We start from the raw sequence: 15,475 nt of genomic DNA, 5'->3' as shown, positions 1-15,475 counted from the left end.
AATTTAATTATTTGGACAACTTAATCAATTAATTTAATTATGTCACTTTATAAAAATTTGGGGACATTATAGGTCATAGATGTTGGTTGTAATTAGGGCCAGCAGATTCCTATTGCCTTAGGCAACATTGGAATCCGCCCCCTTCATATAGGGCTAGGCCCATCACCACACGACACTTAAGGTTTGCTCGCCACACACTCAGATAAACGCGCCTCCTTGATAGGTTCGACCCCATCAAGGTAAATTAAAAGGAAAGCAATAAAATGGTTTAAAGTATAAAGGAGGCTGACATGTTTAGGGATCTATATGTCACCTATAAATGCAACACTTTCCTCTCATTTAGCACAATCAAGTTTCATGTTGACAAAATAATCTTTGGTGAAGAGCGAAATTTATACCTATGCATTCAGCAAAATCAAAGTCTTCCATATAGTAGGCAGCGAACTTTCATATAGTGGCAGCGAACTTCATAAGGATTGCATTAGACTTCAACCAGCAAACAGCGAACCTCACATGTTGTAGCAGACCCAAATAGGAGGGTGCGAACTTGATCAAACAACAGCAAACCTTACATTGAAGGCAGCGAACTCCCTTAGAGATAGCAGATCATCATCCAACATTGAAGACTCCATTAAAGGGCTGTAATCAGATAAGGAGGACTGTAACCTAATTATTCCTCCCTCATGGTGGCTGTAAAACCAGGTAAGTGTGTAATTTCCTGTTGAATTCTAAATCATAAATCAGATCTGAGGATCCTTTGGCTGGGTTTTTCCTCCTAGGAGGTTTTCCTAGGGTAACTGTGCATTGTCTTTAGCATTTCATTTCCTTTATTATGCTTAAAATCTGAAAACAATAAATTAATTAATCTAAATCTAATTTTCTGAGTTTTATTCAATCTGAAAGTACTAAAATTAACATGGTATCAGAGCTAATTGGTTAGATTAATCTTCAGATTTAAAATTCAGTTCACCTTTATTTTCAGTTTGCTGTAGTTTTTGCAAATCAGGTCAATGGGGTTGAAAGTTGAAGATAGGCTTGATGGGAATCTAAATTTTACTGCATGGAAAGTTCGAATCAAGTTGGCTCTCGAGGAAGAAGACCTCCTCCAATTCATAGAAGAAAAAGAGCTAATTGTGCCATCAGATGCTGCTGAGTTAAAACAATTCAAAAAGGATGCTGTCAGGGCCAGGAAGATCCTCATTGATTCAGTCAAAGATCACCTCGTCACCTCTATTGCCTCATTCACCACTGCAAGGGAAATGTTCAGCCATCTTCAAGGTACATATGAAGCTAACAATCTTAGTAGGGCAATTACGTTAAGACAACAACTACTTAATATCAAAATGGCTAAAGAAGATTCTGTTATTTCCTACTTCATGAGAATTTCTGAACTTAAGAATCAGCTAGGATTAATTGGTCATAACATGGAAGACAAAGACCTTGTCATGATTGCCCTTAATGACCTACCCTTCTCTTGGGAATCATTTATCCAAACCATAAGTGGCCGGTCTGAGCTACCTTCCCTTGATCGTCTTAAAAATGATTGCATCCAAGAAGAGTCTCGCCTCTTCACAAGAGGTCAATCCAAGAGCCCTCACGTAGATGAGCATCACATGCTTGCTGCCCAATGCAAGAAAAAGGGTAATTGGAAGCAACCTTATCCTAAAAGAAATAGGGAATCAAGACTTTTTAGTTCCCAACACCCTTGGAAGAAACCAAGAGATACTTCACGTGTGCGATGCTTTAGATGTGACAAATTCGGTCACTATGCTAAGGAATGCCAGTTTAACCCTAACCAAAGTGAAGCTAATCTAAATGAAGTTTCAGAACACAATGATGACTTCCTATTCATATCAGCCCTATCTAGCAGTATTCCCTCAGATAGCAATACATGGTTGATTGACAGTGGTGCCTCCAGACACATCACAGGTTACTGTGACCACCTTTCAGGTCTTGTAGAAAAGGATACCAGTCTTCACGTGGTAATTGGTGATGACGTTCGTTATTCGGTAAGAGGTTCTGGTTCTACTTCTCTAAATTTAGATTTTGGTATTTCATTACATCTCAGTGATATACTGTTTGTTCCTGGAATTAAAAGAAATCTAATTTCCATTTCTGCCCTAGAAGATAAAGGTTATCAAATTACATTTTCTGAAGGAAAAGTTCTTGCTTGGTCTAAGAAAGCTAGTTTCAAATCTGCTCGTATAATTGGTCATAGATATGATAGTCTTTATAGGCTCTCTACTAACCCTATTCAAGCCCTCATTAATGAGGTCCCGGAACCCTGTGAGCTATGGCATAGAAGACTTGGACATCTACATTACCAAGCTCTTCCATCACTTGAAAGGTTAGTCAAAGGTATGCCTAAACTCAGTCAAGTTCATGATAACATTTGTAAAGGTTGTGCTATTGGTAAGAATGTTAAAAGTCCATTTCACAAAAGCGAAAATAGAGCTAAAGACAAACTTGAACTTGTTCACTCTGATTTATGTGGTCCTATGTCTATGGCATCTCCTAGTGGATTTCTTTATTACGTAATCTTCATAGATGACTTCTCTAGGAAAACTTGGATCTACTTTTTGAAATCTAAAGAATCTGATGAAGTGTTAAGTAAATTTAAAGAATTTAAAGCATTATCTGAAAACTCCTCTGGTAAAAGAATTAAATGTTTAAGATCTGACAATGGAGGTGAGTACACCTCCGGAAGCTTTCATGATTTTTGCGTTGAATCAGGAATTAAGAGGGAGTTTTGTGTTCCATACAATCCTCAACAAAATGGTGTCGCTGAAAGAAAGAATAGGACCATTGTGGAGGCTGCAAAGGCTATGATCCACGATCAAGACCTTCAGACTTTTCTATGGGCTGAGGCTTCTAGAACTGCAGTATATATACAGAATAGATGTCCTCATCGTGCTCTAAAGAACATGACCCCGGAAGAAGCTTTCACAGGTTCCAAACCAGACATCAGTCATCTCAAAATCTTTGGAAGTCTCGTCTATGTTCATATACCTAAAGAAAAGTGATCAAAGTTGGAACCCTCCGGAAAGAAAGGCATGCTTGTCGGATACAATGAATCCTCCAAGGCATTCAGGATCTACATCCCAGGTCAAAGGTACATTGAGGTAAGTAGGGATGTTACATTTGAAGAAGACATTGCTTTTAAGAAATCGAAAGGCTCTTGTGTTTTGATGAATCTAATGTTAATCAAAATACAAATGTTGATACTAACCCTGAGATTCAGAGGGAGCAAGTTGAACCTCCATCCCAAGAGGATCATGATGATCCTCCTGAGCCCATGAATCCCACTGACATTCCTAGTGACATTATCGTCTCCAAAAAGAGGCCACTTTGGGTAAGAAACACCATTCATGAAGCAGAAAGATTTGCTGCTCCAAGTGGCACCTTTCGTGAATCTAAGAGACCTTAGGTATTTTCCAACTATGTTTCCTTAATGTGTAATCTCATTGAATCTGAACCTTGCAATGTTGAAGAAGCCCTAAGTCATCATGCCTGGAAGCTTGCTATGGATGAAGAATATTAGTCAATCATCAAGAATGATGTATGGGACCTTGTGCCCCGACCCAAAGGTAAATCTGTTGTTTCCTCTAAATGGTTGTTTAAAATTAAACATAATGCTGATGGTAATATTGAAAAATATAAGGCTAGATTTGTAGCACGTGGTTTTTCCCAAAAGGAAGGCATAGATTATGAAGAAACATTTGCCCCTGTTGCTAGATATACCTCCATTAGAACGATCATTGCTATTGCTGCTGCTAAGGGTTGGAAACTACATTAGATGGATGTTAAGACTGCTTTTCTCAATGGTGTCATTGAGGAAGAAGTCTATATTGAGCAACCTGAGGGATATGAGATCTAGGATAGATTAACTCACGTGTGCAGGTTAAAGAAAGCTCTTTATGGTCTTAAACAAGCCCCTCGTGCTTGGTATGAAAGAATTGATAAATATTTGTTAAAGTCTAGGCTTTCGTAAAAATGATGCTGACTCTAACATTTATCTTAAAATTGCAAATGATGAAATGTTGATTTTAGTTCTTTATGTGGATGACTTATTTCTTACTGGTAAAAATGAACTTATTATTGGATGCAAGAAAGATCTAGCTTCTGAATTTGAAATGAAAGATTTAGGTCTAATGCATTATTTCCTAGGTTTAGAAGTATGGCAAAGATCTAACGAAATCTTTCTAAGTCAAGGAAAGTATACTATTGACATTCTGAAAAGATTTAGGATGATGGATTGTAAGCCAATGTCTACTCCTACGAAATCTAACTTAAAGAAGTTGAGTATTTCTGCAGCTAACTTTGATTTTGCAGATCCATCCGAGTACCGACAGTTGATTGGATCTCTGATGTATCTAGTCAATACTAGACCAGACATATGTTTTGCTGTGAATGCTCTCAGCCAGTTCATGAGCCTACCCAAGCATGTTCACCTGGTTGCTGCCAAGCATATCCTAAGATATTTGTGAAGCACTATTGGTTTTGGGCTGAAGTATCCACTTAACACTCCAATAACCTTGGAAGGTTATTCTGATGCAGACTGGGCTGGAAGCGTCAAAGACAGGAAAAGTACCTCTGGTATTTGCTTTAGCTTGGGCTCTGCAGTGATCTCTTGGGCTTGCAGAAAACAATCCTCAGTGGCATTGAGCATTGCTGAAGCTGAGTATATTGCTGCAAGTGTAGCTTCCAGAGAAGCAGTATGGCTTCGTAAGCTTCTTGCTGGATTGTTTGGTCAGCCATGGGATCCTACAGTCATTCACTGTAATAACCAGAGTTGTATTAAAATGTCTAACAATCCAGTGTTTCATGACAGGTCAAAACATGTGGAAACTCATTTTCATTATGTTCGAGACATGGTGCAAAGAGGTGCCATTCAGCTGAAGTATGTCAGCACTGATGAGCAGGTTGCAAATATTCTTACCAAGCCTCTAGCAAAAGTGAAGTTTGTGTACTTCAGGGATAGACTTGGTATTGTGGAAAATGAATCTCCAATTGAGAGGGAGTCTCTAGTGCAGTGATACTTTGTATTGTATAAATCCACCCTCTGCGGGCAATGTAAGGTGGTAATGTAAACTTCTCAGGGAGAAGCATAATTCTTAAACCATCCTCTGCGGGCAATGTAAGATGGTGTTGTAAATGTTAACCACCCTCTGCGGGCAATGTAAGGTGGTATTGTAAACTTCTCAGGGAGAAGTGTGATTATTAACCATCCTCTGCGGGCAATGTAAGGTGGTATTGTAAACTTCTCAAGGAGAAGTATAAACTTAAACCATCCTCTGTAGGCAATGTAAGGTGGTATTGTAAACTTCTCAAGGAGAAGTATAAACTTAAACCATCCTCTGCGGGCAATGTAAGATGGTATTGTAACCTATGACCATCCTTTGCGGGCAATGTAAGATGGTAAGCAAAGGATCCTCTCCACCCTCTGTGAGCAATGCAAGGTGGATCTAGTCTATGCTTGTGTGTAAGCTGGAAGATTATGATTATGATTCTATTCCCTAATTAAGAGGGAGTGTTGGTTGTAATTAGGGCCAGCGGATTCCTATTGCCTTAGGCAACATTGGAATCCGCCCCCTTCATATAGGGCTAGGCCCATCACCACACGACACTTAAGGTTTGCTCGCCACACACTCAGATAAACACGCCTCCTTGATAGGGCCGACCCCATCAAGGTAAATTAAAAGGAAAGCAATAAAATGGTTTAAAGTATAAAGGAGGCCGACATGTTTAGGGATCTATATGTCACCTATAAATGCAACACTTTCCCCTCATTTAGCACAATCAAGTTTCACGTTGACAAAATAATCTTTGGTGAAGAGCGAAATTTATACCTATGCATTCAGCAAAATCAAAGTCTTCCATATAGTAGGCAGCGAACTTCCATATAGTAGGCAGCGAACTTTCATATAGTGGCAGCGAACTTCATAAGGATTGCATTAGACTTCAACCAGCAAACAGCGAACCGCACATGTTGTAGCAGACCCAAATAGGAGGGTGCGAACTTGATCAAACAGCAGCAGACCTTACATTGAAGGCAGCGAACTCCCTTAGAGACAGCAGATCATCATCCAACATTGAAGACTCCATTAAAGGGCTGTAATCAGATAAGGAGGACTGTAACCTAGTTATTCCTCCCTCATGGTGGCTGTAAAACCAGATAAGTGTGTAATTTCCTGTTGAATTCTAAATCATAAATCAGATCTGAAGATCCTTTGGCTGGGTTTTTCCTCCTAGGAGGTTTTCCCAGGGTAACTGTGCATTGTCTTTAGCATTTCATTTCCTTTATTATGCTTAAAGTCTGAAAACAATAAATTAATTAATCTAAATCTAATTTTCTGAGTTTTATTCAATCTGAAAGTACTATAATTAACAATAGAGGCTCTTCTAACCTATGATAGATTTTATAACGCCCAAAGTTAGGTGATTCTCAAAGTGGGCATCCAAAGTAAGTAACTCCACCTTTTTACTGTTACCGTGTTGCGCGTCTAGTGAAAAATAACTCAGTAACTTCCTGCCGGTAAATAGACAATTATTGAGGCCAGTAACAACATATTTACTGTACCAGTAAAATAATAAAATATTAATTACCATGTCGGTGAAACCCTCCATCCCTTATGGGTGAATTATAAACAATATTAGGAACAATCAATTACATGGATTTACAAGGTTCATGGCACCTAAAACCCAACATATATTTGAAGCTTGCATAATTACAATTCGTTTACTGCTAGGAAAAATCACTCTCCAGCCATTTAGTCTGCTTGGAGTCATTGATTTTTAAACTCTAAATTTTGATGATGTTCCTCACATTGTACATCCATGCTTCATTGGAAGATTGGTTGGAAGGTTTATTCACTTAATTCTGTGCTTCCAACTCTGCATAAAAACTTCAAATTATGACTTGAAAGCTTCTTTATTAGTTAAAAAAACACATTAGAAAAATGATCACGTTTCCCAAAAAAATGCAAACAATTATTTTGTCATTTTTCCATAGTTTCTTAATTACCCAAATGTTCTCTATAAACTTTTAGACAGCTAGTAGTTTTTTCCAGCCAATATATAATCATTTTTCAATCAAGTTATGTTTGTGACCATAGTTGAAAAACTCGGACTCGCCACGGACTCGGCAAACCAAAAATTTGGACTCGGACTCGGACTCGTGAAAGACTCGTGAAAGACTCGACAAGGACTCGACAAAAAAAAAAACCGTAGTTTTACAAAAAAACATAAAGAAATTAATGCATTTAGAGAACATAAGAGCCATAATTGAAACATTACACATGTCACATACTCATAGTTTCAAACTTTCAACTCTAAAATGTATAACACCAAGATTTCTTCAATGCTAATTATGCTTTTATATGGAGCCTAATCAGACTCGGAGGTTAAATTTTCCCTACTTCCATCGGCGCAATTTCCCCCCATATTTTTCGACAGGGGTTTCGGGGCAACGCCCCCAAGTTGGGGTCAAGGGGCATCGCCGAAAGATCCTAAAATTTGACTAAGTCTGGAAAATTGAAGAATCCTCCAAAAACTAGATTTTGCATTATAACTCCTGGAGGTTCGAAACCACTCTCAAACATCCTGACAGTATATATGGAATATAACTTAAAGTCTGGAATGTCATCTTGATCTTCAAATGCCCTGAAATTTGGCTGAGTCTGGAATGTCTTCCTGATCCTGAAATCTGACTAAGTCTGGAAAATTGAAGAATCCTCCAAAAACTAGATTTTGCATTATAACTCCTGGAGGTCCGAAACCACTCTCAAACATCCTGACAGTATATATGGAATATAACTTAAAGTATAAGAAAGAAGAAAGATAAACTTATACTTAAATGTTATATTCCATATATGAATCCTGACGGAGAGACCTAATTTTTTCACATGTTAAACTCAATTTTAAAGATTGCATGACATTTTCTCTGGGTCGCACGAGTCCATCTGAAAGACTCGCGAGTCCATGCAAAAGACTCACGCGAGTCCTTGCAAAAGACTCGCGCGAGTCCTTGCAAAAGACTCGCGAGTCTTTCAGATGGACTCGCCAGGACTCGCCTCGCGAGTCCTTGGCGAGTCGACTCGTGGCTCCCATGGACTCGCGAGTCCGTGGCGAGTCCACGAGTTTTAAAACTATGTTTGTGACTATCAGCAAATAGGAAACAGGTAGCCAGAAGATCTAGAAAATCAACATGATTTGAAGTTGTATGGATCAGAGGAGGATTCTAAGGAACAACTTCTTGTAGAAATGAATCACCACCATACAGAAGAAACCATCTCAAGAAAACCAGTAGAAGACGGGCTACAGATGGAATCTGAAAAGCCAGATTAACCTTACAGTTATTTCTGTAGCCCTGGTTGCCTTTGATAATCAACTTTAATAAATATGAAATTTTGAAGTTCTTATAAGCTTGGGAACATTCTTGAGCCATCTTGTCTCACCAATCAAGGAGTTTACATTCATGTGAAGGGGAAGGTGATCAATCCACTCATCAATGAGATCAAGACCAGTGAGGGGCCCATGATGGTCTTTGGGCCTTGAAGTGAGATGTCTTAAAGGCTCAAAAAAAGCAATGTGTCTATAGTGCTCAAGAAGAGTTCTAAAGGGCCCAAGAAGACAAGGCCTAGGTTCAATAATGCCCTTCAATTGTAAACAAACACATTAGAAGTGCTACCTATAAGTGAAATATTGGTCCCTGATTTATATGGGTTTGTGTTTGTATACTGGTATAGGAAAATTTGACCATGATTCTGCAGTCCAAGGGAACTTGAGCGTCTTAAACATCAAAGGATTTATAGACTTTGTACATGAGGTTGCATTTCTAGCTGTCCACAAATCTATAAAATGTTAACAAGGCGCTTTGGTGAAAACACAATGAAATGGAAATGTTTAGAACATAACTTTCTCCTATTTCAGTCTAAGTAGAGTTGGAAGTAGTTGTTGTTTTTAAGATTTTAATTAGCTAGGGGTATCTATAGGGGCTTTCACCTGAGAAAAGAAAAACTATGTCACAAACACTATAAAAACACCAATGCACATATGGATAAGAAGCTGGAGAAACAATACATATACATAAAAAGCTAATATGACTATGGCCAAACAATTTAACATGTCACCCAGGAGAATGGGCCAATGTCTATGAGCCAAAAACCTTGAAGAACCTCGCGGCAGCCATCTGCTAGAAAGCATTTAACTGGAACTAGGCAACATGTTAAGAAAACTATGAAACACCAGCAACAGAGGAACCTGAGGTCCTCGCTTTACAGCACCAAAAACCACACATATCTCTAAAGACCAGCAGACCAACTACCTATCACTTGCATATTCCCCAGTGAGCAGCGCCAGAGGCCGAAGCTTCTCCTCATTTAATTGTTCCATCAACATTGATATTGGGCCAGGCACTAAAGCACACACAATGTATGATCTCTGCCTGTTTATTTGCCCTAGCACTACATGACCACATAAGTGGGGTATGATCACTTGTAACCTCCAACTGCCCTTTGCTATGTGTAATCAAGAGTGCATGCAGCACCTTGACCACGTCAGAGCAATAAACCCTCATCAAAAGCACCTCCTGCTCAAGGGAAAGTACTTTGTCTTCCAGAACCTCTCTCTACAAACCTCTTCATTCTTCAAACTAGTGCCACCCAGTGCAAGCTTTGCTGAGAATAGAGACATGCCTTCAAAATTATACGGGGGAAGCATACAAAGTAACTGCACCCACAGAGATGCATCCGAAACACAAATTGCTAGATGAGGCATAAAAGCCTGATGCACGATTGCATTGGAATGAGGAGATCCACAAGTTCCCATTCTTTCCTCTCCCAGAAATGCTTTCACAAAACACAGGGCAGCATTAGAATTCAGTTAAAAATTGAACCCATGTGCCTATAGGACCCTGACACTAGGGGTCTCAGCCAGCCTTATTGCTTCTCCAATGAGTCATCACCTGAGCATGAAATGAGGGAAAAATAAAAAACTACCCACAATATGCAGCATTTAAACATCCTACTAGAGCACACCACAACATCTCATTAATCCAGAGGCTCCTCGAGCGCATCAAATAATGGTATCACACATTTCAAATAAATGTTATGCTAGCCTCAGACATACAACATCAAAGCCTTTCCAAAACTTTGGTTCCAATTAATAACAGCCACTGCCGAATGCAAAGGGGACCACCATAAGGTGCAGAAAACAAAATTTAATTGAACTTAAGGGGGTTTAAACCCAAGTAAATGTTCCATCTGTCCCCAAGATGTGGAAAATGTGGCTATATCACATTGTGACAGGGCCCTGGTCATCCTCAACATTAGCCAGGAAATCTGCCACAGAATTCATCTTCCTTTTGCTGTATTAAAATTTAACATTAGAGAAATTTGATTAGAGATCTAGGGACTCTCCCAAACAGTGCCGTAATCTCCAATATGGATAGGTTCCTTTAAATAAAGCATTTATAACCAACATTGAATTTCTTAAACCCCTTTGAAAGGTGCCACCACAGTCATTGCTATACAGCTTCCACACTGCCTCATTGTTGGTTATGATGCCAAAGAAGAAGGATCCACCATATACAATCATCTTTAGAGTTCCTTAGAGCAAAACTACCCCCTGCATTCCCTAGGTTGCCCTGGGATGCTGGATGCACCATCAAAGTTCATTTTCACATAACTCTCTTGAGGGGGTTCCCAATCTGTCCTTTTTCACATGGATTAACTTGATTTGTTTAGCATTTTTACTTCCAACATGAGCTGCCTTTAACCCTTTGCCCATCAATAAGGGTCTGGGAGTTGTTATTGTTATTATTTGGGAAAAATTGGGAAATTTTGACTTTCAGCATGAGCCCGTTATCTGGGAGTAGTTAGTGTTATTATGCAGGAAAATTTGGTAATCATCATTGTAGTTTGAATTTTTTTAGCATGATTATTCCTTTACATGATATTTTTCAGGTAGCTGCCTTAGTTTTGGGCCTGTATTATGCTCTTATTGGTTACACTTTTTTTGCATTTTACTTAAACATGTTTTTTTTTGCTTCTGGTGCATTCCTCAGGACACATCACTGGTAAAATTCCAATTCTTCAGAAGCTGAATTAACACATTTGCCTTTTTTTTTTAAATTCTTAAATTCCTGATTCTGTTTCTTTGGGCCTTCCTTGAATATTGTCATTAAAACGTCAATACTGGCATCATCTGTAATCCATAATTACAACATGTTTTGGAGCACTATGTTTTTACTGTATTGCCAATTGTTTCTGTACAGTTCTAATATTTTAAATTGGCATTTGTTTGTTTGAACATTTAGCATATAATTGTTTGGTTGTTTCACTTTCAACATAATATCCTTGATTCTTATCTTTAAAATACATAAGCATATAGGGAATTTGATTTTGCTTGGTATTGCATTTGGTGTTTGTAATGTGTCCATTTCTTGACCTTGTATCCTAGCAAGGTAGTTGAAAAGCTGATTGAATTTGATACTATGATGCAGACTTGCATCAAAGACAGCTGTTACAATTTAAGGTTAGTATATAAATGGATTTCCCCCGTTGTTATAATCAACTCATTAAGAGAATAAGGATATAACTTAAGGTTGCTTCAACATATTTTACTTGTTTGACACTTTATTAACTTATTTTGTGCTCAGCTGGGTGTCTGGATCAGAATACTATCAGACTGTTGAATAGATACAACTGCGGCTTCAGCATTGAATATTACATCCATAAATGTTGCAATGGATGAAAATAGTAGGCAACCTTCTCCACCTGGAGTTACATTTTCTCCTTCTCCATCACTGCCGCATCCACAATATTCTTCTCAGCCCATACCAGGACAGGTTTCTCAAAATTGTCCTTTGCGTCCAACCAATCCTCAAGTAGACTCTAGACACTCATCACCTTTTTCAGAGCAGAAAACAGTGCAAAGGCATTTATCTCATTCATCTTTGCAACCAAATCCAAAGCAACTACTTTCTGCCTCACAGCTAAGTACAGTGTCACAAATTAGCCAGCCAGTAAAGCAGTCTCATTCCACTTTTCAGCCATCAATATTGCCCTGGTCTACTGTAAGTGCAGGACAGCCAACAAACTCTCAATATGTGCAAACTTACTCTGGTTTTCTCCGGCCTCAGTTCAGTTCTCAAGCAGATGCTGCACATCATGGCTCAGGAATACACACTGCACCATGGCAAATGCCTAATCATTCAGGGTCTTCAAATCATTCTGCAAACCAACATGTAGCGTATCCTCCTGGGTTGAATTGTGGGCAGGTACCTCATTTTTTGCAGCAACAGCAGTTTCAAGGAGGTATTCCTTCTAATCCACCCCATGCACCAGGTGGACCTACTTCCACAGAACCACAGGTACTGTGTGTTGGAGAGATACAGAATCAATCACTTCAGCAAGTGGTATCAAACCAAACAATGCAATGTATATCCAACCCGCTGCAAGAAAGTATTGCTTCTCATGAGGATGGACAGTTGCAGTATCTGCAGCAAACTTCCCAAGAGAAGCCTTTGGGGCCACAGGAAGATGAATCAGAGCAAAAGCTTGGAAACATATCTGAACAGATTGATAAGAGTGATCAGCCAAAATCCAATCGAGAAATTAAGCGCAAATCACGGTGGGACCCTGTGCTCGAACAAAATCAAGCTGAAGAGCAAAGTGCTGAAGAGAATGTTAGGTCTTCATGTTGTTCAAATTCATGGTCGAACAATGGGCAACTGGAGCCTGCCATTTGTGTATCTCAAGAATCATCTACACCTGTTGTTGAAATATGTTCTGCATCTCCAGCAGTTTTGAAAGGTTTCAATTCCTTCAATAAAGATAACATTGAAAATGCTGTCCAGGATGCAGTACTGCGCGAACAGGTAAAATTATTCCAGAAGATAAGTCTCATCTCTTTGTTTACTTTATCCTGATTCATCCATATCTGTGGTCATGGTCAGGAGGTAGCCACCCAATATGTTATCAATCACCAAAGGTGAGTTTTAATTGACACACTTGTGTTACAAGGTATCATTTCACATTTTGCTGTACTGTAATTTTTTTTTCTTTAGCTCATGACAATCCTTACACTACTTACAGTGTTAGCATTAAAATTTTAATCAACATTGAGCTTGTTTTTGTGTATTAGATGCCCTTTAATGCTTTGTATGCCCTTATAAACTCAACTGCAGACAAGGGAGGAGGGGGAATGAAGGTATGGACAAGGAAGATAAAGATATTTTGTCAGAGCGTCATGACTCTAAAGCTTTGAAAGTAAGAGCATTTTGATCTCATTTCTGAATCATTTATTGTATTTATGCCATATGTGGTTATTCACTATGTCATTGTGCTAGAAGTAGACTGGTTAGTTGTGTGGTCTGATTAGTTTTTAATTTTTTTTCTTTTGCAGGAGGTTCTATTGAAGATGACAACTGACCATCGTACAGAGGTGGCTTCCAAGCGGGCTAAGTTGAATCATCCCAATCAAGGTGGTAACTGCCACAGTGAGAATGACATGCTAGCTTTAAAGCTACTTTTCTTTTTGCTCTAATTCTGACAAACCCTTATTCTTCATCAGTTCCTTTCTCTTGGTTCTGCTGGAAATTTTTCTTGGCTGAAGAAATTCTTGATGTAGATTATTAATCTTTACATGACTTTTGTATATGCTTTGTCCATTTGGGTTCATGCCTTATTTCTATATTGGTTCTAATGCTTCCAAGTTTTAGTTTTAAAATGCTATGTTTGGTTGTTAGATTTCTTTTTACATTTAAGATTAGCTATTGTAATGCAGTGTACTTTTGTGCCTCACTACCCTACCTTTGTCATCCTTGACCGTTAATAAAATTTCCTTCTTCTTCATGTTAGTCCTCTGATACCCAAGTCACTGAGTTTTCTGAAATTCTATGAACTCCATAAAAAAAATAGTTCAAACTACCTCAAGATTCTTATGAGTTTTTCTTTTTTCTTTTTTGAGATTAGTGAATTGAGGGATATATTGAGGCCTTCAAACACAGAAATACTGACCTATGAAATATATAAAAAATAAAAGATTGGAGCAAAACTGGGCATCCAACTTTGGTGCCATACACAAACTTAACAAAATCCTACCCTATCTTTATGCTGTTTTTGGATTTGATTGTGTTTTTTTTATTTGCATCAATGTTTCAGATCACACTCTGTGGTCCATCATCAAGTTGAAAGAGAGCTCAGGAGTATAAAGAAAACCCTAACCTTCCACATGAAAATCTAGGTCAGAAACCCCTAAAAAGTGTTGATATGTGGCAACTGATCATGCAAGTACTATACACGTAATATATCCTTGCACAGAAAAAAAAAGGTATAGATTTTGATGAAATATTTTTGCCAGTTGTAAAAATGACTTCAATTAGAACTGTTCTAAGTCTTGTGGTTGCAGAAGACTTGCATCTTGAACAACTAGATGTTAAAACTGCTTTTCTCCATGGGGATTTGGAGGAGGAAATCTACATGCAGCAACCACAGGGATATGAGGTCAAAGGTAAGGAGGAGTTAGTGTGCAGGTTGAAGAAGAGTTTGTATGGCCTAAAGCAAGCACCTCGACAATGGTATTTGAAATTTGATAGTTTCATGGCTGAACAAGGTTACCACAGATGTCATTTTGATTATTGTGTTTATTTTAAGAGATTGGATAATGACAGCTATATTATCTTTTTAGTTTATGTTGATGACATGCTTGTTGCTGGGTCTAACATGCAGCATATAAATGAACTTAAACAGAAATTAGCAAAGTCATTTGCTAAGAAGGATTTGGGTGCAACTAAAGAAATCCTTGGCATGAGGATTTCACGGGACAGGAAAAATGGAACATTAACTTTGTTCCAAAGTGAGTATATAAAGGTGTTGAAAAGATTTAACGTGCAGAATGCAAAAACAGTTAGTACACCTTTGGCTAGTCATTTCAAATTGACTATGGAGATGTGTCCAAAGACACAAGAAGAGGTAAATAAAATGTCTAACATTTCATATTCATCAGTTGTTGGTAGTCTGATGTATGCGATGGTATGCACACGGCCAGATATTGCACATGCAGTGGGAGTTGTGAGCAGGTATATGAGCAATCCGGGAATGGAACATTGGAATGTTGTCAAATGGATTCTTAGGTATTTGAGAGGTACTACTACCAAGGCATTATGTTTTAGAGGATCAAACTCTGCTCTACGAGGATATGTTGACTCTGATCTGATATTGATACAAGGAGGAGTACTACAGGGTATGCCTTTACTGTAGGGGGAACTGCAGTTAGTTTGATTTCTAGACTGCAAAAGGTTGTTGCACTTTCAACCACTGAAGCTGAGTATGTGGCTGCTACTGAAGCTAGCAAGGAGATGATTTGTTTACAACATTTTTTTGGAGGAATTGGGCAAGATGCAGGAGGATAACCCATTGTACACTGATAGCCAGAGTGCCATTCATCTTGCAAAGAATTAGATACTCTTCAT

General features: G+C 38.5%; 1 protein-coding gene across 6 annotated transcripts in view; it reads left to right on the top strand.

Annotated features, from left to right (window-relative positions):
- Positions 1–15,475, top strand: part of LOC131073819 (uncharacterized) — a 98,144-nt gene that overhangs the window by 32,310 nt on the left and 50,359 nt on the right. For 2 of the 6 annotated variants that reach the window (XM_058010339.2, XM_058010334.2), the window contains exons 2-6: positions 11,504–11,535; positions 11,660–12,880; positions 12,959–12,993; positions 13,190–13,271; positions 13,408–13,486. In XM_058010339.2, coding sequence (XP_057866322.2) covers positions 11,747–12,880; positions 12,959–12,993; positions 13,190–13,271; positions 13,408–13,486 — 1,330 coding nt within the window. In that variant the 5' untranslated portion in view covers positions 11,504–11,535; positions 11,660–11,746. Of the gene's footprint in view, positions 1–1,067; positions 1,279–11,460; positions 11,536–11,659; positions 12,881–12,958; positions 12,994–13,189; positions 13,272–13,407; positions 13,487–15,475 lie in introns of those variants that run through there. The other 4 variants (XM_058010337.2, XM_058010335.2, XM_058010336.2 and 1 more) reach the window with 4 other exon arrangements.

This window comes from Cryptomeria japonica, chromosome 2, assembly GCF_030272615.1.
Source record: "Cryptomeria japonica chromosome 2, Sugi_1.0, whole genome shotgun sequence".
In the NCBI taxonomy this organism is placed as follows: domain Eukaryota; kingdom Viridiplantae; phylum Streptophyta; class Pinopsida; order Cupressales; family Cupressaceae; genus Cryptomeria; species Cryptomeria japonica.
The sequence above is the reverse complement of the archived record's forward strand: the minus strand, read 5'-3'. Positions and strand labels throughout refer to the sequence as shown.